Below are 21377 nucleotides of genomic sequence, written 5' to 3' on the forward strand. Positions count from 1 at the left end.
ACCTGAAGTGTTTGTAACCTGAAGCGTTTGTAACCTGAGGTACCACTGTACTTTCATTAAAACTAAAAGAAATTCCTGCTGAACCTGCCTGGCAAGTCCAACTCTGTGGGTTTCAGTTACAGGTAGATAGCCATGTTGGTTTGATGTAGTCGAAACAAAATAAAAAAATTCCTTCCAGTTTCAGTGTATCTGAAGAAGTGTGCATGCACACGAAAGCTTATACCAATGGCAAACTTTGTTGGTCTCTAAGGTGCTACTGGAAGGAATTTTTTTTATTTTGTTTCGTCCATGGGTTTCAGTAATTCTTTTCCCAATATCTTATTCCCATCTCCCTTGATAAGAACAGCCTTTCACAAAGAAACCCTCACCAACTTATAAATTGTCCCTGCAGCAAATCAACAACTCAAGGGGTTTGCTGCTCTCTCCTCCCCTCTGGGGATTTTATATAATCTATCTATCTATCTATCTATCTATCTATTAATTATATAAATATGTATGTACAGTCATACCTCAGTTTAAGTACGCTTCGGTTTGAGTACTTTCAGTTTAAATACTCCGTGGACCTGTCTGGAACGGATTAATCACTTTCCATTACTTTCAATGGGAAAGTTCGCTTCAGGTTAAGTACGCTTCAGGTTAAGTACAGACTTCCGGAACCAATTACAGTCATACCTCGAGTTAAGTACGCTTCAGGTTGAGTACTCCGCAGACCCGTGTGAAACGGATTAATCCACTTTCCATTACTTTCAATGGGAAAGTTCACTTCAGGTTAAGTACGCTTCAAGTTAAGTATTCTGCGGACCCGTCTGGAACAGATTAATCCACTCCCCATTACTTTCAATGGGAAAGTTCGCTTCAGGTTAAGTACGCTTCAGGTTAAGTACAGACTTCCAGAACCAATTGTGTACTTAAACCGAGGTTCCACTGTACAGTACTGTTATGTCATTAAATGTATCAATACAGTTTACAACAATAAAAACAAAAAAACGATTCAATAAAAGCCAATGAACTATTGTGGAAGGATATTTTCTTAGTGGTCTGCGTAGGCCTGACGAAACAGAGTTATCAGCAGGCGTTTAAAGGTGGCACAGAAGGTCCCTGCTAAATCTCTTGACTGGGCCAATGACACCTAAGGCTGTTTTTCTTTTCAAACGAGCCTCAACAATTAATTTGTAGACCCACCTATGTTCCTACAGGTGATCTCAGTGACTGAGCTAGGATATAAGGGTTCAGGTGGTCTCTGAGGTACCATGGACCTAAGTGGTTCAGTGCTTTGTAAATTAACACAGGAACCTTAAACTTGGCTTGGTGGTAAGTGGGCAGGCAGCCAATTGTCATTTTTTTTAACAGACCTGAACCTTTTGGGGTGGGCTGAAAATATAGATGCAACAATATATACAGTAGAGAGAAATGAAACTAAAGCAAAAGCAGAAATCTAGGCAAAAGTCACAGTCCACGGGAAGTGGCTGTTTTCACAGAAAGCTCTAAGTGTGGGCAAAATGCATTCCCTTAGCCTCTCACAAGGTATGCCAGGAAAAAAGCAGAACTCATAACAGCCTAGTAGCAGGATGAAAGAAGACATTATCTATGGGAAATGACTTATGCATGAAGGGGGTGGCTAAGGAATGGGAGGGGGTAAAACTCAAGCCATGTGAGATGTACTGCATTTCAAAAATTTCCTGCTGGATCACCACACAACAAAAGGATGTGGTCAGTGCCATATCCGCTTGCGGCAAGGAGCCAGAGAGGCACCGCTGGCCATAAATCTGGACGCAGGGACCAGAAAAAAGAAGCCCGAATTTTCAGCTGTAAACAGACCTCAAATGCTGATTTCATCTTGACTGCTTTGCTGCAGGGAGCTGCCACCGAGTTCACAGTCACGTCACTGATTTCCTTTCCTGGTAAGCAAATCCTTCTCTAGAGTTTGGAGTTAGGTCTTGGTATGGGAAATTTTAGGGTTTGAGGCAGGAAAGATAAAACATTGCAGTGTCCAGCCATCAAGATGAACAGCCAGCAATAACCTTTCTGTAACACACACTCAGAGGGCTATAAAAAAATGTTGAAAGGCTCCAAAAAGGAGGCAAAAAAGCAGACAGCCTTTTCTCTCATTAATGCCTATTTTAAATAAAGAATTCAACAAAATAAAATGGATTGTTAAGTAGTTGCTGCTGTTTAAACTGCAAAATAAATATTCCAACTATTTCTCAATCAACTTTAAGTGCCAGGTTAACTACTCTAGAGAGGTGTTTCATCATTCCATGGGGGTGTTTTTTAGAAGGGGGTGAGATGAAGTAACTTCTCAGCTCTCTTGAATTTCTGAGCTCTGAAGGGGGAGGGGTAAAAGGTGGGAGGTAAAGGTAAAAAGAGGAGATGTGGGAGGTGCTGTGGTGTAAACCACCCAGCCTCTTAGGCTTGCTGACGGGGTGAGCTCGCATTGCTGTGTCCCAGCTTCTGCCAACCTAGCAGTTTGAAAGAACACCAGGGCAAGTAGACAAACAGGTACTGCTGTGGTGGGAAGGTAAATGCTGTTTCTGTGCGCTCTTGCACTCGTCGGTGTCCTGTTGCACCCGAAGCTGTTTAGTCCTGCTGGCCACGACCCGGAAAGCTTTCTGTGGAGAAACGGCAGCTCCCTTGGCCTGAAAAGTGAGCTGAGTGGCACACCCCTTAGTCGCCTTTGACTGAACGTAACCGTCCAGGGAACCTTTACCTTTTTACATAGTTCTAGTTACAGGTAGGTAGCCGTGTTGGTCTGACGAAGAAGTGTGCATGCACACGAACGCTCATACCAATGACAAACTTAGTTGGTCTCTAAGGTGCTACTGGAAGGAATTTCTTTATTTTATATTTTGTTTCTTTTTATGTGGGATAATTTTCTTTTTAAAGCTTCCTCCCATGGTTGCCTTTTAAGCCAAACATTGGAAATGGGGTAGAGAGAGGCTTCTTAGCGCTCTCCCCATATGCCCTTTTCCTTGCTGTAAATGCCTCCCAGCTGCTTTTAGATAAAATACAGATAACTGTAGGTAGTCTTTTCTTTCTTTTCCCCCCCTAAAGGGTGTAAACCATGGGTATGCAAACTATGGCCCGGGGGCTGGGGCTGGCCCAATCGCCTTCTAAATTGGCCCGTGGTATGGGAATCAGCATGTTTTTACATGAGTAGAATGTGTCCTTTTATTTAAAATGCATCTGGGTTATTTGTGGGGCATGGGAATTCGTTCATTTCCCATCCCCACCCCCACAAATATAGTCTGGCCCCCCACAAGATCTGAGGGACAGTGGACTGGCCCCCTGCTGAAAAAGTTTGCTGACCCCTGGTGTAAACACACTTTGGGGAGAAGGTGGTACATAGGTTGCAGGGTGGAGGTGGGGGGAGAATTGCATGAGGTGAAAGGGTTGAGAAAAGTGGAAAGTCTGTTCCATTTTTGTTTTTACTTTCGCCGCCCTCCAAGCAAGAATGAAACTGCATGGCCTGCCGTTAAGAGGGCTTGTCTCAAAACGCTCCTCAATTTGTACTAATGCTTTTATTGCCCATCTAGTGCCATTATGAGAGAATTATTTGAAGGGCAATGTTTGTGAATTATGCCAGGCGGTGTTGGAATGCTGTAATGGGTACCAATATGAGTTAAATATAGCATTTGATTATTATGGGTTAGCGCTAAGTCTCCAACCTTTCAGCTTGTTCTTACAAGTTACTCACTGGCCCTGTTCTACTCCAATAATGCCTCTTGCTCCTCTGGATGGAAGATAAAGAGGGGTGTGTGAGCGTGTATAGAAACAAATGTACTGTATAAAGCTATGGTTTGCGTTAGTGCTCTGCCCACCTCTGCTTCTGTCCCTGCCCACCGCTGGCACTCAGGCCCCAGAAGGTTGCCCAGAAAGGAATGTGGCCCTCAATCTGCTAAAAGGTTTCTGACTCCTGATCTGGATGTTCCCCATGAACCAGACCCTTCCCATAATTACCCAGGCAATCAAGAACTGTAACTGAAAAGGCCCTGGCATGTGGACTTGTGATATATTTACAGCAGGAGAGATTTATGTGTACTCCTTTCTTTGGCTCCAACTCGTTTGATAAAGGTCTGGAAGGGAGTGGAAGAGGTCGGGCAGATCTATTGATTTGAGGGATTGGATATATTGGATGGCGGAGAACCGATTAGTCTTGCAGGATGATGCTTGGATCGGAAGGGAGTTTGGAATCACAGAGGCATTTGCTGGTACAGAAGGAATACTGACTTACTGGGACAGCAGAGAGCAACTCAGTAAAAAAAAGAAAGCACAAGGATTTTATGGACTGCTGCGCAAAAATCTATGGAGAGAGACCCACGCCCACACATTTAATAATTAACAGGAAATCTTATCTTGCTTCATATTCGCTCACGTTCCTGAGTGGAACAGGAAGTAAAGTATCACTTCTGCACAACCACACAGTTCATTGAGCAGCAATGCTTATTTCAAAGCTGATACCTGCCCTGACCGAAGATTTGGCCTCCGTCTAATACCCTCCAGCAATTTTGTTGCTCAAAACACTTTCTACGTTCCCTAGTTCTAGTTACAGGTAGGTAGCCGTGTTGGTCTGATGTAGTCGAAACAAAATTAAAAAATTTCTTCCAGTAGCACCTTAAGAGACCAACGAAGTTTGTCGTTGGTATGAGCTTTCGTGTGCATGCACACTTCTTCAGATACACTGAAACGGAAGTCACCAAACCCTTATATATAGTGAGAGGGTGGGGAGGGGTATTACTCAGAAGGGTGGTGGGAATGGGTGATTGGCTGATAGGTGTGGTAAACCTGTTGATGACTGTTAACAACGGCAATTGGTCTTACAGGAAAAAGCAAGGGGTGAGATGGCTAAAAATATAGCTTTATCATGTATAATGAGATAAGAATCCAATGTCTCTATTCAGACCAGGTCTCTCCATGGTTTTAAGTTTGGTAATAAGTTGCAATTCAGCAACTTCTCTTTCCAGTCTATTTCTTAAATTCTTTTGTAACAAGACAACTACTTTGAGATCTTGTATAGAATGTCCTGGGAGACTGAAGTGTTCTCCTACTGGCTTCTCTGTCTTGTGATTCCTGATGTCAGATTTATGTCGATTTATCCTTTGGCATAGGGTTTGATCTGTTTGTCCAGTGCTGAGGGGCACTGTTGGCATTTGATGGCATACACAATGTTAGAAGATGAGCAATTAAATAGTCCTGAGATGGTATGTTTGATGTTGTTGGGGCCAGTAATGGTTTTGTCCGAGTGTATGTGGCAGCAAAGTTGGCATCTGGGTTTATTGCAGGCTCTGGTACCAGTGTCCATGTTAAGTCTGGTGGTGGTATTATTGTGGGTGAGGAGTTTAAGATTGGGTGGTTGCCTGTAGGCAATGAAAGGTCTTCCTCCCAGAGCTTGAGAAAGAGAACTGTCATTGTCTAGGAGAGGTTGTAGATCTCTGGTGATGCGTTGTACTGTTTTAACTTGGGAGCTGTGTGTGATTACTAGTGGTGTTCTGTTATTTTCTTTTTTGGGTCTGTCTTGCAGCAAGTTCTCTCTGGGTATCAGTCTGGCTCTGCTGACCTGTTGTTTAACTTCATCGGGCAGATATTTTAGTTCTAAGGTTTTCTGTAGATCTCTTAGGTGAGTCTCTGTCTGTAGAGTTGGAACAGATGTGGCTGTAACATAGGGCCTGGCTATATACAATGGGTTGTTTGGTATGTTTGGGATGGTAGCTAGAAGCATGTAGATATGTTTGTCGGTCAGTTCCCTAGTGTAATAAACAAAATCTGCCCTTATTTCCCATATGGGCTATACAAGAGCCCTTATAGGGTCCTTTGTAGGTTCTCCATCGGTAAGAGAAAATAAGAGAGGCCAACCAGAGAATATTGAGAAGCAAAGCAGCTAGTAAGCCTGATCTTTATTGAACTGTTGCAACAGGCTGCTCCCCTCCCAGGCAGGAGAAAGGAGGAGGACCCCAAACAAAGGTGTGCCTTCCCTTATATAGACATTTTGAAATTCCCTGCCCTGGAGCTCAAGCCCACCCCCTCCATACATCATTCATCATACATCACAGAAGGGGTGTAGCTCAAGACCACCCCCCAGATACATCATACCTACATCACAGAAAAGGCGGTCTACAACATAAATCTGAATCAAAATTTTAAAAATCCTTCCAGTAGTTGGGTCTCTAAGGTGCTACTGGAAGGATTTTTTTATTTTGTTTTGACTGTATCAGACCAACACGGCTACCTACCTGTAATAAATTTGAATGTTGTTGTTTTTCCAGTCTGCCACTTATTTCCTGAGACAATGGGAAGGTTCCCTCACCCCCTCCCTCCTTGCAGAGAAACATTTGGTCAGTTTGGGAGTCAAAATGATTTCACGACTATCTTCCTGTGCTGCTCCAAATATGTGGTTTATATTTTTATGTACGTGTTTGCTTGGTACATTTATGAAAATTATATATATATAAGACCTGCCTCTCCAGGGTTGTAGGCTGGGATCCTCTGAATCCTTCAGCTGGATGAAAGCATGTGGAGAACATAGGAAGCTGCCTTATACTGAGCCAGATCGCTGTCCCATGCAGCTCAATATTGCCTAGGGGAGAGGGGGGCACCATTCAACAATTTTTACTTAAGAATTATTTGTGAAGTAATACTGCTTTAAAAACTAAAGTTCTAAGTACCATTAACTAAATTAATACTTGAGGTACCCTCTCAATTTTTGCCATAGCTTCTAGACAAAGGCAAAATTCCAATTTTTACATTTTTGATGAAGCATGTACTTTGTTGAAATCTGCTTCTCCTGGGGAGCAGTTATCAACGGGAGGTGGGGTACATTTCAACAATTGAAAAAAAAATCTACTAATTTCATACATTTTACCAAAATAAACTTCATTCACAAAATAATATAGTGAACAAATTAATATAGTGTATTGATTTAGGTCCTATCTACATTATTTTATCTTTAATTAAGTCAAAAATTTGGAAAATGTCATTGCAAATATAGCTCGAGCTGTTCCTCCGCTTAAATTTGGTAATTGTCGAAAAATTTGGTTGAGGCAGTTTCATTTTAATATCACTTCGTTCTATGCTACTAAGGTCCTCCTTTTCAGGAAAATAAAATTTCCAAGAATCTTCCTTCTTTCTCATAAACTTCACCTTATAGCCCTCTTCTTCAATTTTTCCTACAAACAGTACTTTTTTCTTCTTTCCACAAAATTCAACAAGAACAAAGTCATTAATTTCTATTACCAAATCATCAGTTATTTCAAACTCCATTTGTTCTTCAAGTTCTGTAGTAGTAGACGTCAAAGTCTTCACAATCTGATTCATCGTGTAAAGAAACATTATCTGCACACTCACTGTCAGAAGATTCAAAAAACAACAATTTTTTTGTAGACTTCGACTTAAGTTTGGTTTTTTTAGAGACTAATTTCCTTTTCTTTTCCAATCTTTTAAGGGTTTCTTCTTCAATGCACTTCTTTTCAGGTGTTTCAGTCAATATTTTTGACTTCCCTTTTTTCCTTCCACCCTTTTTTGCTTTGGCAACTGCTTTCGGGTAAGGCCTCACATCTACAGGTGTTATTACTCTAGGCTCATTAGGTTTATTTTCACTTACCCGTGTCGGTGTACAGAAAGTAGGATTTTCTTTACTTGTGCTTGGGAGACTTTCTGTTGTACACCTTTCTTCAGCAATTGAATCACCAGGAAGAATTTCACCAGAATCAACAGGAGCTTGCTGAACAGGTACGTCAATGACAGAAGGTTCATAGTCTTAGTCAGTGAAAACCAGACGGGAAAACGGCCAGGTGCCAGTTTTTGGGAAGGCCGCAGTGATGTTTTTGTTTGTAAATGAGGCAGCGTATGCAGTATTTGCTCATGCAGCCAGGTTATGTATGCTAATGGTATTGCCTGGGTTTGATACCATCCAATCATTTTGCGCTACTCTCAGCTTGGATTTGAACGGTCCTAAGACCCCAACATCCAAAGGCTGGAGACAGTGAGAGCAATGTGGAGGGAATGTCACTAGAACTATACCATTATCCCTTGCAAACAGCACAGCATCAAGTGTACAGTGACATTCATGATTGTCCAGGACCAAAAGTATTTTGTTGTCTGCTGAACGAGTATGCTTTTTAATGTGCTTGAGAACCTCCAGAAACAGACGTCCAATCATGTATCCACTTTGGGGAGGTTAACTAAATCTAAACTGCCTGGTGGTGCCCCAGATAACATCGAGTCGTGGAACCTCGCCCTCGGGAAAATAAATAAAGGAGGGACTGTATTTGCTAAAGCATTGATTATCATACACATGGTAATCATGCTCCCACGCTCGCCAGAAACTGCCTGTCCTACCTGACGAGCTCCTAGCTTAGCAACGTTAGGAGTTTGAACAACTGTTAATACGCCGGTTTCATCCAGGTTGCAGATCTGTTCAGCCATAAAAGAACCAGACTTATCAGCTGGCTCATAATTGTCGAAAAACTCAACAACATTGGCTTTATTAAAAGCTGTAGCTCTTGCTAAGCTGGTGTTTTCTGGTTTTCTTAATATAAGCTTTGGATGACGCTTCATGAAACCCTTAACCAAGTCGATTCCGGAAGTTTTATTTTCGTCCCAGGTACTTGGAATTTTTGAGTTGAGATGCTTTGCATAATCATAGGCAAGTTGTCGAACTTGTCTGTAGGTTAGACCATAATTAAGAACTGAACATTTAATTAAATATTCACAAAGCAGGGTTTCTTGCTCGACATTAAAAACTTGTTGGCTTGTGTATTTGCAGCTGTAGCATTTTATGTTAGTTGTATATCTACTGGTTTCATCATCGAGAGAATTAATTGCCTTGCTTTTTTTAATCTATAAAATAAAGTCGAAAATTTATTCCAAATAAGTCTGCTGCTGCTCATAGAGACATGCCATTTTGGACTGCTTCCATTGCTTTTTTAATGTCTTCTTCACTAACCTCTAATTTAGTACGCTTCTTCTTATATGTTCGCACCATTTTTTATAATCTGAAAGAGCCAAAATAATGGGGCTAAGCATTTTAATTATTAGGATCTTAATATTAAAATACATGTCTTAAACTGTATGAAAAGTAACACCTTAAACTTTTCAAATCTCCTGAATTTATACTTTATTTTTTAAAATTCAAAAACAAATAATAAATTGTCTTGAATGTTTTAAGTGATTATTAAAATTTTAAGAGGGAAAAAGATTTTATTGATGCTTCTAATGAGTTCTTTGTTTATAAATTCTATTTAAAGCAACAGTAGGCCTAACAAAACAAAGCCGAGTGTTTTAAATGTAACAACCCTGATTAATAGTCCTACTTTAGTCTGTTATAGGCCTAGGCTTATCATACTTCATGTAGCCATAAACTGTAGCCTAAAATTATCCTGGAACTTTTAAATCCAAGCTAAGTGTTGATCTAAAAAAATGACAAGTCATTTTTCATATTTAGGCTACTTAACTGAAAAATGGTAATGGGCACCTTTCAACACTGTTGAAATGTACCCCCCTAAGCTCTGTTGAAATCTGCTCCTGGTGCAGTCATTTTGGTTAAAGTATCATCAACCATTTTAGAAAAATACTTGTGACTTATTGATAGTGTATTTAGAAGCATAATTAAATAAACTATTAGGTGAATAAATATAACTTACCTGATTAAAAGATTACTGGTTGATTAACTGTTTCAAAATCAAAATTCCCTTTTCACTTTTGTTAGAACTTGATCTACTGAGTAACACAACAGTTGTAAAAAGAAATGGCTGAAAACTAAATGTCAGCAGTTACTCATACTAAAAGCTTATTGGCTGGCATATTGGCCAATCATTGTGCAGTATTAGAAGTCAGATACTCCAGTTGTTGAAAGGTGCCTCATGTTGAAATGTACCCCACTCTCCCCTACACTGACTGGCAGCAGCTCTTCGGGTTCTCTCCCAGGCCTGCCTGGAGTTGCCTTAGCGGATCGAACCTGGGACCTTCTGCTTGCAAGACAGGCGCTCTACCACTGAGAGTTAGATAACCAACAAGCAGTGAGTAATAATGATTCCTTGGATACCTTTTATATTGATCTGGAAGTGGAACAGGGAGGGAGACTTTCCCAACTGTTATAAGAAAAAACTGCTCCATTTCCCTTATGGGGTATCCAAGAGCCCATATAGAGTCCTTAAGTGGGTTCCCTATCGGTAGGAGAAAATAACAGAGGCCAACCAGAGTACATGAAGAAGCAAAGCGGCTAGTAAACCTGATCTTTATTGCAAAAGAAAAGTACTATTGCAACAGGCTCCCCACTCACCACACACAGGTGGGAGGAAAGAACCCAGGACAATGGTGTGCAAGCCCTTATATAGACTCTTGAAATTGCCCACCCTGTCGCCCAAGACCACCACCCCCTAAAACATCATACATACATACATCACAGAAGGAGCGGTCTACAGCAAAAAATCCTGTCTGCCAGGATACCTGATAATGGTTACTGATTGCATTACCAGGGCAGTCTTGCCATTCTTTTGTGATGGTTAATACTTTAGTTCCTGAATCCACGTCACAGGCTCACCCTATTCATACACAAACATGCCCTTTAAGACAAAAGCAAAAAGAGAATGGAAAGCCTTTCCCCATTTTTCTCCCTTACTGCAGAGGAATATTTGAGGTCACTGGGAGAGTCAAAGTGGCTTCAGGATTGCTCTCCTGTAATATTTTAGACACGTGGTTTATATAGTTATGTATGTGTTTGCCTTACACATTTATGAACATTTATTTTATATTTGAGACCTTAGAATTCTTATAACAAACCTCTAATGTTACTTTCATTACTTCCCTAGGTGAAACCTACATAAGATCTGGACTCCGGACTTTTGTTCCAGCCCAGGAAACATGAAACTTCAGAAACTGGTCTTATCTGTCCTTGCACTTACCTTTAGCACCATTTCTTTATTTATCGGGTGAGTCTCTTTCCCTGAATATCCTCTTCGTGGCAGCCACTGATTTGGATGGCTTTAAAAGAAGATTAGACAAATTCATGGAGGAGAAGAAAGCTCTCAGTGGCTACTAGCCATGATGCCTATGCTTTGCCTCCATGCTTCTGAGTACTAGTTGCTGGAAGCCACAGGATAAATGCTGCCAGCCAGTGTAGACAACACTGAGCTAAGTGGAACAAAGGTCCTGTATGAGGCTGGTTACCATGCTTTGAGGAAAATCGCCTCCTACGCTAAATCCTTATTGCGTCTTGTAAACACAGAAAGCAAAAATAATTATGAATTAAATTCAATACTTTTCACTTGTAATACTAACCAGTACCTAATCATAGAATCATAGAGTTGGAAGAGACTACAAGGGCTATCCAGTCCAACCCCCTGCCAAGCAGGAAACACCATCAAAGCATTCTTGACATATGCCTGTCAAGCCTCTGCTTAAAGACGTCCACCACACTCCTTGGCAGCAAATTCCACTGCTGAACAGCTCTTACTGTCAGGAAGTTCTTCCTAATGTTTAGGTGGAATCTTCTTTCTTGTAGTTTGAATCCATTGCTCCGTGTCTGCTTCTCTGGAGCAGCAGAAAACGATCTTTCTCCCTCCTCCATATGACATCCTTTCATATATTTGAACATGGCTAGCATATCACCCCTTAACCTTCTCTACTCCAGGCTAAACATACCCAGCTCCCTAAGTCGTTCCTCATAAGCCATCGTTTCCAGGCCTTTGACCATTTTGGTTGCCCTCTTCTGGACACGTTCCAGCTTGTCAGTATCCTTCTTGAACTGTGGTGCCCAGAACTGGACACAGTACTCCAGGTGAGGTCTGACCAGAGCAGAATACAGTGGTACTATTACTTCCCTAGATCTAGATGCTATACTCTTATTGATGCAGTCCAGAATTGCATTGGCTTTTTTAGCTGCTGCATCACACTGCTGACTCATGTCAAGTTTGTGGTCTACCAAGACTCCTAGATCCTTTTCACATGTACTGCTCTCAAGCCAGGTGTCACCCTTCCTGTATTTGTGCCTTTCATTTTTTTTTGCCCAAGTGTAGTACCTTACATTTCTCCTTGTTAAAATTCATCTTGTTTGCTTTGGCCCAGCTGTCTAATCTGTTAAGGTCATTTTGAAGTGTGATCCTGTCCTCTGGGGTATTAGCCACCGCTCCCAATTTGGTGTCGTCTGCAAACTTGCTCAGGATGCCCTCAAGCCCATCATCCAAGTCATTGATAAAGATGTTGAATAATTGGCAGGAAGTTGGATAAGAAAAGAAATGTATAAAAGGGGAAAGAAAGAAAGAAAAAAAACCAAACAGACTTTTTTCGTTTCAATACTTTCTGTTTTATTGATTCTTATTGGATTCTCTCTCCATGTTCCAGTGTTAAGATAAACAATGTATAGCAAGATATAAATAAATAAGGGAAATGGGAGGGAAGGGGGAAGGCGGGTGGAAATGAAGGGATGGGAAAGGGCGGGAGAACGGGAGGGGGGAATCACAAGTATTAAGGTTTATCTGTAAGATTTGATGTGTTCTTGATTTCCATATCTTTTCTATTTTGTAACATTTTAAATATTCCAATAAAAATCTATTTAAAAAAAAAGATAAAGATGTTGAATAAGACTGGGCCCAAGACAGAACCCTGTGGCACCCCACTAGTCACCACTCTCCAGGATGAGGAGGAGCCATTGATGAGCACCCTTTGGGTTCGGTCAGTCAGCCAGTTACAAATCCACTGAATGGTAGCATTGTCTAGCCCGCATTTTACTAGCTTCTTTACAAGAAGCTAGTAAAATCCATTCCCACCATGTAAATAGGAGGATTGGAGAAAAGTACAGTCTGCCACCGCCACCACGCCAAGTCCAACAAGACCATTTTATTGTTCATTTCCTTTCAGATGTCCCCATCCTGATAACAAGTCCTGCACAAGCTTTCAGTCTCTTTTAACTGCTTATTTTTGTCCCCAGGGTTCTGATCGGGAAAGGCCCAAACCACTACCTTCCGTATTATCTTCCATGCCCAGATCTCTTGTAAGTACCATAGTGAGATGGGGGGGGGGGCTAAACTGCAGAGCCTCAATATTCCACCCAATGCTATTTTTATTTTACTTCGATCCAGACCAACACGGCTACCTACCTGTAACCAATGCTATGTGATTAGCCATGGTCCCTGCATTCTAGGGCAGAGGTTTTCAACTTTTTTGAGTCCACGGCTTCCTTGACTAACTGCATTCTACAGAGGCACAGTTGAAACTGTTCTCTGTAATTCTATTACTGCCTGGTATGACAGTACCAGTCGAAGATGGACAAGAAAAGGCTCCAACGAGCAGTAAGAATTGCAGAACAGGTAATTGGTGTTAGTTTACCTTCAATAGAGACACTTTATGCTGTCCTAGCTAGGAAGAGAGCAGAGGGAATTGCCACAGATCCCTAGCATCCTGGTCATCATCTGTTTGATTTACTTCCATCTGGACGTCACTACAGGACTCCATAACAGTACACAAAAATGGCTAGGCAACAGGAACAGGTTGTTTCCCTTGCACCATCAAATTGTTAAAATTCGTAGCTGTGTAGCGCAAGGGGAGGCTAGATGGGGTTCCTTTGCTATTGTATTGTGAGTGGAACAGTGTTTGTATAAGGTATGTTTACATTGCAATGTAGTTGAAGCAAAGTTCAAGCATGTTTGGTACTTGGCCAATAAATTATTCCTTATTGCTTCTTCCTTCTTTCTGTGGGGCTCAGGAGCCCAGTTGTTTTTAACTTTCCTTTTCTTGACAATTTAAATGTTTGATGCAATTGCTTGCTTTTTGCAAACTGTTTAGAGGTTTTATTATCAAATAAGTAATATACAGTGGTCCCTCGACTTACAAATTACTCGACATCCGTAGGTTTTGACTTACGAACAGCACAAATTTTTCTACATCCGAACGGAAACTGTTGGCAGCTTTAAATGCTGTTTTTTCGACTTACAAATTTTTCCATGTGGTTTTTTCGACTTACAAATTTTTCCGGTTACAGGTAGGTAGCCGTGTTGGTCTGAGTTGAAGCAAAATAGAAAAAAATTCCTTCAGTAGCACCTTAAAGACCAACTAAGTTTTTATTTTGGTATGAGCTTTCGTGTGCATGCACACTTCTTCAGATACACTGAAACAGAAGTGTCAGACCCTTATATATATATACAGAGGGTGGTGGGGGTGGGTGGGAATTTTTCTGAATATTTTTTTTCCTATGGGAAGCCGCATTTCGACTTCCAAACTTTTTGACCTACGAATGTGCATTCGGAACGGATTAAGTTCGTAAGTCGAGGGACCACTGTATATCTTTAAGAAAAAAAACACGCACACACATAAATGAATAAATAAAAGTTGAATTTCCCTTTCTCTCTTTTTTTTTGTAGTGCTTTGAAACTACAGTACAGAGAGGAGAATTCGCACCAGCTTTTCCCACAGTTAGTTCTCTTCCACTTGCATCTTCCTTAAAATTGCTGCTTCTTTCTTCTGGAGATTTGTTCTAATATATGACTATATATTATCTTTTTCAGATTCTTTTATCCACAGCCAGAGTCTGTGCAACAGACGTAAGTGCCAGAAAGGACTGGCCCTATTCATGTATTCTATTTATTAAAACTTTTAACAAATTACTTTGTTTTGTTTTTTAAATGCAACAAAGCAGTAGACATTGTACAAAAGTTTCAAAAGTGACAAAAATTTAAATGTAAATAAGAATGTAAGAAAAGCCCTGCTGGATCAGGCCAATGGCCCATCTAAGTCCAGCATCCTGTTCTCACAGTGGCCAACCACAGAACCCAACGAAAAACCCTCAACCAGGATCTGAGCACTCAAGCAATCTTACCTCCTGCAGCTTCCAACTCGTATTCAGAAGCCTTTCTTCCTCTGACCATGGAGGCAGAGCAGAGATGTTGTTGTGGCTAATAGCCATTGATTGCCTTACACTTGATACATTTGTCCAATCCAAGTTAGTGGCTGTCACTGCCTCCTGCGGAAGTGAGTTCCACAGTTTAACTAGGTGCTGTGTAGTTAAATAATAAATTCGTGAATACTGGTTAATTAAAATAAAATTCTCGCTTCAGAGGCCTGTCTAATTAACACCATTTTGAGGTGACCTCTAATAGAATTCCAGTAAGACTTTTCCTGAACTGGCAAGCGTGTTCACACTTCTCCGAATTTTTGCAATGCAGTTCTCCAGCTGAGTAATGTGTAAAAAAAAGTGTGTACTAGGATAAAGTGTGCATTTGAAAATGTATATTTTAGTGAATAGAACATACAGAAATTCATTATATTAGGGAAAGTGACTTTGCAAAACTGTATGTATATTAGGCATAATTGCAAATGAAAAATGTGTGTGTGTGTCAGGAAAACTTGCAGAAAAATGAAGATGAAGTTTCAAGAGTACTGTACTTTTAAAAAAAAACAACAGGTGGATATATGGAGAATTGAACTCATATTTGGAAAAAATAAGAAGCTGAAATTGACAGATCTGATCACCAGTAGCATCCTCTTTGCTCAATCAACACTTTTGACATTAAAAAAATTCCTTCAGTAGCACCTTAAAGACCAACTAAGTTTTTATTTTGGTATGAGCTTTTGTGTGCATGCACACTTCTTCAGATACACAGATACACGAACCCACACATGGGTTACTTCTGTTTCAGTGTATCTGTGTATCTGAAGAAGTGTGCATGCACACGAAAGCTCATACCAAAATAAAAACTTAGTTGGTCTTTAAGGTGCTACTGAAGGAATTTTTTTATTTTTGCTTCGACTCAGACCAACACGGCTACCTACCTGTAACTAGAACTTTTGACATTGAATTGCTATATTTTCCTGGTTTCCACAGGCGCTCTGATGTGCTCACAGTGACTCCGTGGCTGGCCCCCATTGTCTGGGAGGGGACATTCAGCCCCGAAATCTTGGACAGCATCTATAAGCCTTTGAACCTTACCATTGGACTAACTGCCTTCGTTGTTGGAAAGTAAGCAGAAAGGGCAGGAGGGGCTGGGAAAGTCTACACATTTGCCAAAATCTAAAACCTGATGTGGGCTGTAGCAACTTTCATTATAAAAGGCCTTTGTTACCAGTGCCTGGCACAGACCTCTGACTGGGCTTAAGAACATGGGACGAGCCCTGCTGGTTCAAGCCTAAAAGTTGGATCAGGTTACCTAAAAGGTAACCCTCCTGCATTTTCCACCAAGTGATATTCAGAAACATTTACTGCCTCCAACAGTGAAGGGAGAGCACAGCCATCAGAGTTAATAGCTTTGTGGAGCTGCTGATTTTCAGGATGGATAGCTTAAACCACAGGGCCTAGGGCTTGCCGATCAGAAGGTCGGCGGTTCGAATCCCCGCGATGGAGTGAGCTCCCGTTGCTCGATCCCTGCTCCTGCCAACCTAGCAGTTCAAAAGCACGTCAAAGTGCAAGTAGATAAATAGGTACCGCTACAGCAGGAAGGTAAACGGTGTTTCCATGCGCTGCTCTGGTTCGCCAGAAGCAGCTTTGTCATGCTAGCCACATGACCTAGAAGCTGTACGCCAGCTCCCTCGGCCAATAACGCGAGATGAGCGCCACAACCCCAGAGTCGGTCACGACTGGACCTAATGGTCAGGGGTCCCTTTACCTTTACCTTTTAGCCCTAGGCCACATTGACCCCATGTCTGATTCTGGCCTACTTTGCACATCACTTTAAACAAGATGGGGAACCTGCAGCCTTATGGGGCCTTAGGAGCCTCGGAAGCAGCCTTATACCAAATTAGACCATTGATCCATCTCACCCAATATTGCATACACTGACCAGCAGCAGTGTAGCTTGAAAATCTGCTTTTTAAAAACTCTGCCCTGAGCGATTGTTCTTAATATGTATATATATTTTTAATGTTTGCTCAGGTACATACGATTTGCAAGCCGTTTTTTGGAGTCAGCTGAACAGTACTTCATGGTGGGATACAATGTGAACTATTACATCTTCACAGACAACCCCAAAGACCTCTCCGTTGTCCACCTGCAGCCTGGGAGAACCCTCCACCTCATCCCTATAAAGAAACATGCCCACTGGCAAGAAATCTCCATGCGCAGGATGGAGATCATAAGCCGTCACATCTCAGATACAGCCCACCGAGAGGTGGACTATCTCTTCTGCCTGGACATTGATATGTTGTTTCAGAACCCGTGGGGCCCAGAGACCTTGGGGGAGATGGTGGCCGTGATCCACCCAGGTTACTACAAGGTCTCTCGGAGAGCATTCCCATATGAGAGGAGAACTGCTTCCATGGCCTACATCTCTCAGGAAGAAGGAGACTTCTACTATGGAGGGGCGGCCTTTGGAGGCCTGGTCAAGAATGTCTACGAGTTCACCAGGGCTTGCCACATGGCCATATTGGCAGACAAGGCCAACGGCATCGTGGCAGCTTGGCAGGAGGAGAGCCATCTGAACAGGCACTTCCTTTCCCGGAAGCCTTCAAAGCTCCTCTCTCCGGAGTACCTTTGGGATGACACAAAGTCAAAACCACCTGAGCTGAGACTCATACGGGTCTCGTCCGTGAGCAAGAATTATAGGGAGGTCAGGGACTGACCCTGGTTGGGTCCATCCTGGCCTCACTGAGTATTTCTGGGCAGAGGTCTCCTGGGGATCAAATTATTTGGACCTGCAGATCCATTGCAGGGTTGGCAAAATCAGACAGGTCCTCCAACCCCTGCCGAGAGTGCAGGCAGTAGGCTCAGATCTCACCCAGCCCACAGAACTTATAAAGTAGCTTTAGATCAAGCCACTGTTGTTTTGCTGTCATCACCCACTTGCAAAATAGGGATGGTAATACTTTCCTACCTCATTTTAGGTTTCTATTCCTCTCACTGTCAGGTCACATGCCTGTGTTATGCATTCCAGCAAAGATTGTTGGAATCACAGGAGCGGATGTTTGCTGTATTCTGTTTCCATTTGTTTTTTCCTTCTTCCGACTTCTCTCAGCCAGAGGAGACATGTTTTCTTGTGTTCTGCCTTACGCTTAATAAAGCAGCTTTTAGTACACAACCTCAGCCTGGCTCCGTCTGCGTTTTATCTCTGCTGGACTCTGAATATGTGCTCAGTGTCCCCAAGACATGGGTCGTAATAAATTGTTGGGAAGGGCTGTCGGAACTCCTTAGAGCTGCACGCTGAACGCTGATGGGAGAGACGGGCTGGATTCGTTCCTGCATTATGCCTGTGGATCGTTCCTGCCCCCGGCTGACCCGACACCTCAGAGGGCAGATCTTCTAGGTGAAGGGGCTTAAGATATGGATACGCTTGTACCCCTTCCAATCTGCGCCCCATCCCAAGGGACGAAGGTAGGGTGAGCAAGGACTACTCCCCTCCATCACTGGTGTTGTGCAATGCCAGTTCTATAGGCAACAAAACCGCCACCCTGTGAGTTTTCTTTACCTCAAAGGGGATTGACCTGGCTTGTGTGACAGAGACCTGGGTGTGCGAAGGGGAAACAGTTACCTCACGAGAGATGGCGGCCCCCGGGTTTCTCCGTCCTCCACCAGTCATGGCCTGTGGGCTGGGGGGGAGGGGTGGCATTGTTAATCTGGGAAGATTGTTCTTTCAGGGCTGATGTAGGCTTCCAAGGAGAGCTTGGCTGTATGGCTGGTGTACCGGCCACCTAGCACACCAGCAGCCACCCTGTCAGACCTGCTGGAGGTGGTGACCAGCTGGGCCCTGGAGTTCCCCAACTTAATGCCATCCCATCCTCACAGGCTCTGGACCTGATGTCTTCCATGGCGACACTAGGGCTCTCCCAGTTTGTTTCGAGCCCCACACATCAAGCAGGCCACACACTGGACCTGATATTCAGAGCAGGTGTAGATGTGATCATGTCCCCCTCTATGGAGGTGCCATGGTCTGATCACTATGCTCTGAAAGCCAGGATTGACTTCCCGCCCCCACCCTGCTTAGGTGGCGAGCCTATTGGGGCTAGCCGCAGAGGGTGATGGACCCTGATAGATTCTGTCAGGCCGTGCGGGATCCTGCTCCCCCTGGCTCATGGACTGAGCCTGTTGAGGATTGGAATACCCGACTCTTGGCAGCCATAGATGAGATCACACCTAAGCGCCTTCCGCAACCCCGCAGAAACTGGGCCCCTTGGTTTACTGAGGAGCTCTGGAAAATGAAGCAGGACCTCAGACGGCTAGAGCAAGTATGGCAGAGTACTCACAACGGAGCCTCAAGAACGTTTTATAGGGTGTTTATGAAAACCTATGAGATGGCAGTGAAAAAATCTTACTTCTCAGCCTCCATTGCACCTGCTAGCTCTCGCTCAGCGCAACTTTTTAGTATAATTAGGTCTCTAATGTTCCTAGAGGGACAGCCAAATTTAAATATGAATCAGATACATAGCTGTGAGGCATTTGCGAGCTTTTTTTGCGGAGAAGGTCCTGTCGCTCCGCCGTGACCTCCCTGCCAACTTGGATAACAATAAAGGAACTGGAGGCCCCTCGGCTGTCCTCAGGTCCAGTATTGGACCACTTTGACCGGATACTCCCAGCCGATGTGGACAGACTCCTCTGTTCCGGAAAGCCCACCACTTGTCCTCTCGACCCATGCCCATCCTGGCTGATTTGAGCATGTCCAGACGAGGTGCAGACCCTCCTGGGTGACATCATCAATTTGTCCCTTGGCACCGGGAAATTCCGAGGGGAACTAAAGGAGGCAGTGGTGTGTCCACTCTTAAAGAAAACATCATTGGATCCTTTAGATCTATCGAATTACCACCCAGTTTTGAATCTTCCGTTACTGGGAAAGGTGATTGAGAGAGCGGTTGCTGAACAGCTTGGTGGATTTCTGGATGAAACATCAGCTTTAGATCCATTCCAGTCCGGCTTTCGCTCTGGTCATAGGACTGAGACGGCTCTGGTCGCCCTAACTGATGATCTCCGTAGGCAGCTGGACCAAGGCGGGTCGGGGCTGTTGATTGTCTTAGATCTGTCAGCAGCCTTCGACATGGTCGATCACGATCTTCTGGACTACTGCCTCACCAACATAGGGATTCAGGCCACTGTCCTTCAATGGCTGTGCTTGTTCCTTTCTGGTCAGGGACAGAGGGTGGGGGAGCTGTCGTTGTGCTACTCCTTGGTGTGTGGAGTACCGCAGGGCGCAAAAATCTCCCCGATGCTTTTTAACATCTTTATGCGCCCCCTCGCCCAGCTTGTCTGGAGCTTTGGCTTAGGTTGCCATCAGTATGCTGATGACACCCAACTCTTTCTGTTGATGGACGGCCACCCTGACTCGGTCCCAGACACACTGATGATATGTTTGGAAGCCATGGCTGGATGGCTACATGGGAGCCGCTTAAAGTTAAATCCTTCAAAGACAGAGGTCCTTTGGCTGGGTCAGGACAATATGGGGTTGGGGGCCAACTCCCATCCCTTGTGGGGGCACAATTAGTACCAGTGCCTCCCGTCAAGAGTTTGGGTTTTTATGGAGATGCAGGTTACAGCTACAACAAAGGTGGCATTTTTTAAATCTCTGCCAAGCTAAGCAGTTGGCTCCTTACCTCTCTTGCCCTGACCTAGCCACTGTGATCAATGTGACCCTCACCTCCAGCCTTGATTATTGTAACTCACTCTGCGTGGGGCTGCCCTTGAAACTGACCCAGAAACACCAGAGGGTGCAGAATGCTTGCCGCGGAGGCACATTCACCCAGTGCTATACCAGCTGCACTGGCTCCCGGTGGAGTACAGGATCAGGTTTAAGGTGCTGGTTTTAACCTTTAAAGCTCTATATGACCTAGGACCCTCATACCTACAGGTATGTCCCACAGAGGACCTTAAAGTCTGCAAATAATAACACTCTGAAGATCCCAGGCCCCAGGGATATTAGACTGGCCTCGACCAGAGCCAGGGCCTTTTCGGCCGTGGCCCTGGCCTGGTGGAATGCTCTCTCACAAGAAACCAGGGCCCTGCAGGATTTAACATCTTTCCGCAGGGCCTGCAAGACGGACCAGTTCCGCCAGGCCCTTGGTCGGGGTTCAGTCTGATTCTTTTCTTTCTGTAGAAGAACAAGCATTAAAGAGGCCTCCTACCGGTAGCTCGCTCACAGGTCCTTTATAAGACCAGTGGTAACATTTCGCCCTGGAGAATATTAACCATTCTCAATTTTACCCATGGACTGCCATCTGTCCAGATTTTAATTTGTTCTGAACGAATTTTAAGATGTATTTTAATTAACTTATTGCCTGTTTTTATGTTCTTATGTTCTTTGTATACTGTGTTAGTTTTATGATGTTAGCCGCCCTGAGCCCGGCTCTGGCCGGGGAGGGTGGGGTACAAATAAAAAAATTATATTATTATTATTATTATTAGGATTGCTAAAGAAAATGTCGGTGAAGGATTTAGAATCCACAAGATGACTAAGTTACATTTTTTTTAATGGTGGTGG

At 43.3% G+C, this 21377-nt stretch overlaps 1 protein-coding gene across 9 annotated transcripts; it reads left to right on the top strand.

Annotated features, from left to right (window-relative positions):
- Nucleotides 1–1678: 1678 nt before the first annotated feature.
- On the top strand, nt 1679–18479 carry GBGT1 (globoside alpha-1,3-N-acetylgalactosaminyltransferase 1 (FORS blood group)). Of its 9 annotated transcripts, none has more exons than XM_035112577.2 (7): nt 1679–1901; nt 10803–10922; nt 12920–12982; nt 14349–14399; nt 14493–14528; nt 15809–15943; nt 16853–18479. In XM_035112577.2, exons 2-7 carry the CDS (start codon nt 10855–10857, stop codon nt 17535–17537), a joined length of 1038 nt encoding a protein of 345 aa, XP_034968468.1. In that variant the 5' UTR covers nt 1679–1901; nt 10803–10854; the 3' UTR covers nt 17538–18479. The 9 variants fall into 9 exon arrangements, with proteins under 9 accessions (XP_034968468.1, XP_034968467.1, XP_034968474.1 ...); XM_035112576.2 differs by lacking the exon at nt 1679–1901 and adding an exon at nt 1927–2499; XM_035112583.2 differs by lacking the exon at nt 1679–1901 and adding an exon at nt 2525–2731.
- The last annotated feature ends 2898 nt before the right edge of the window (nt 18480–21377 follow it).

This window comes from Zootoca vivipara, chromosome Z (assembly GCF_963506605.1).
Source record: "Zootoca vivipara chromosome Z, rZooViv1.1, whole genome shotgun sequence".
NCBI lineage: Eukaryota > Metazoa > Chordata > Lepidosauria > Squamata > Lacertidae > Zootoca > Zootoca vivipara.

Excerpts from the sequence above, each read along its gene's own strand:
- GBGT1 (XM_035112577.2), top strand. The coding sequence starts at position 10,855 with ATGAAACTTCAGAAACTGGTCTTATCTGTCCTTGCACTTACCTTTAGC. Across the intron at positions 12,983-14,348 it reads CTTCCATGCCCAGATCTCTT|TGCTTTGAAACTACAGTACA; the intron begins GTAAGTACCATA and ends TTTTTTTTGTAG. Across the intron at positions 14,400-14,492 it reads TCGCACCAGCTTTTCCCACA|ATTCTTTTATCCACAGCCAG; the intron begins GTTAGTTCTCTT and ends TATCTTTTTCAG.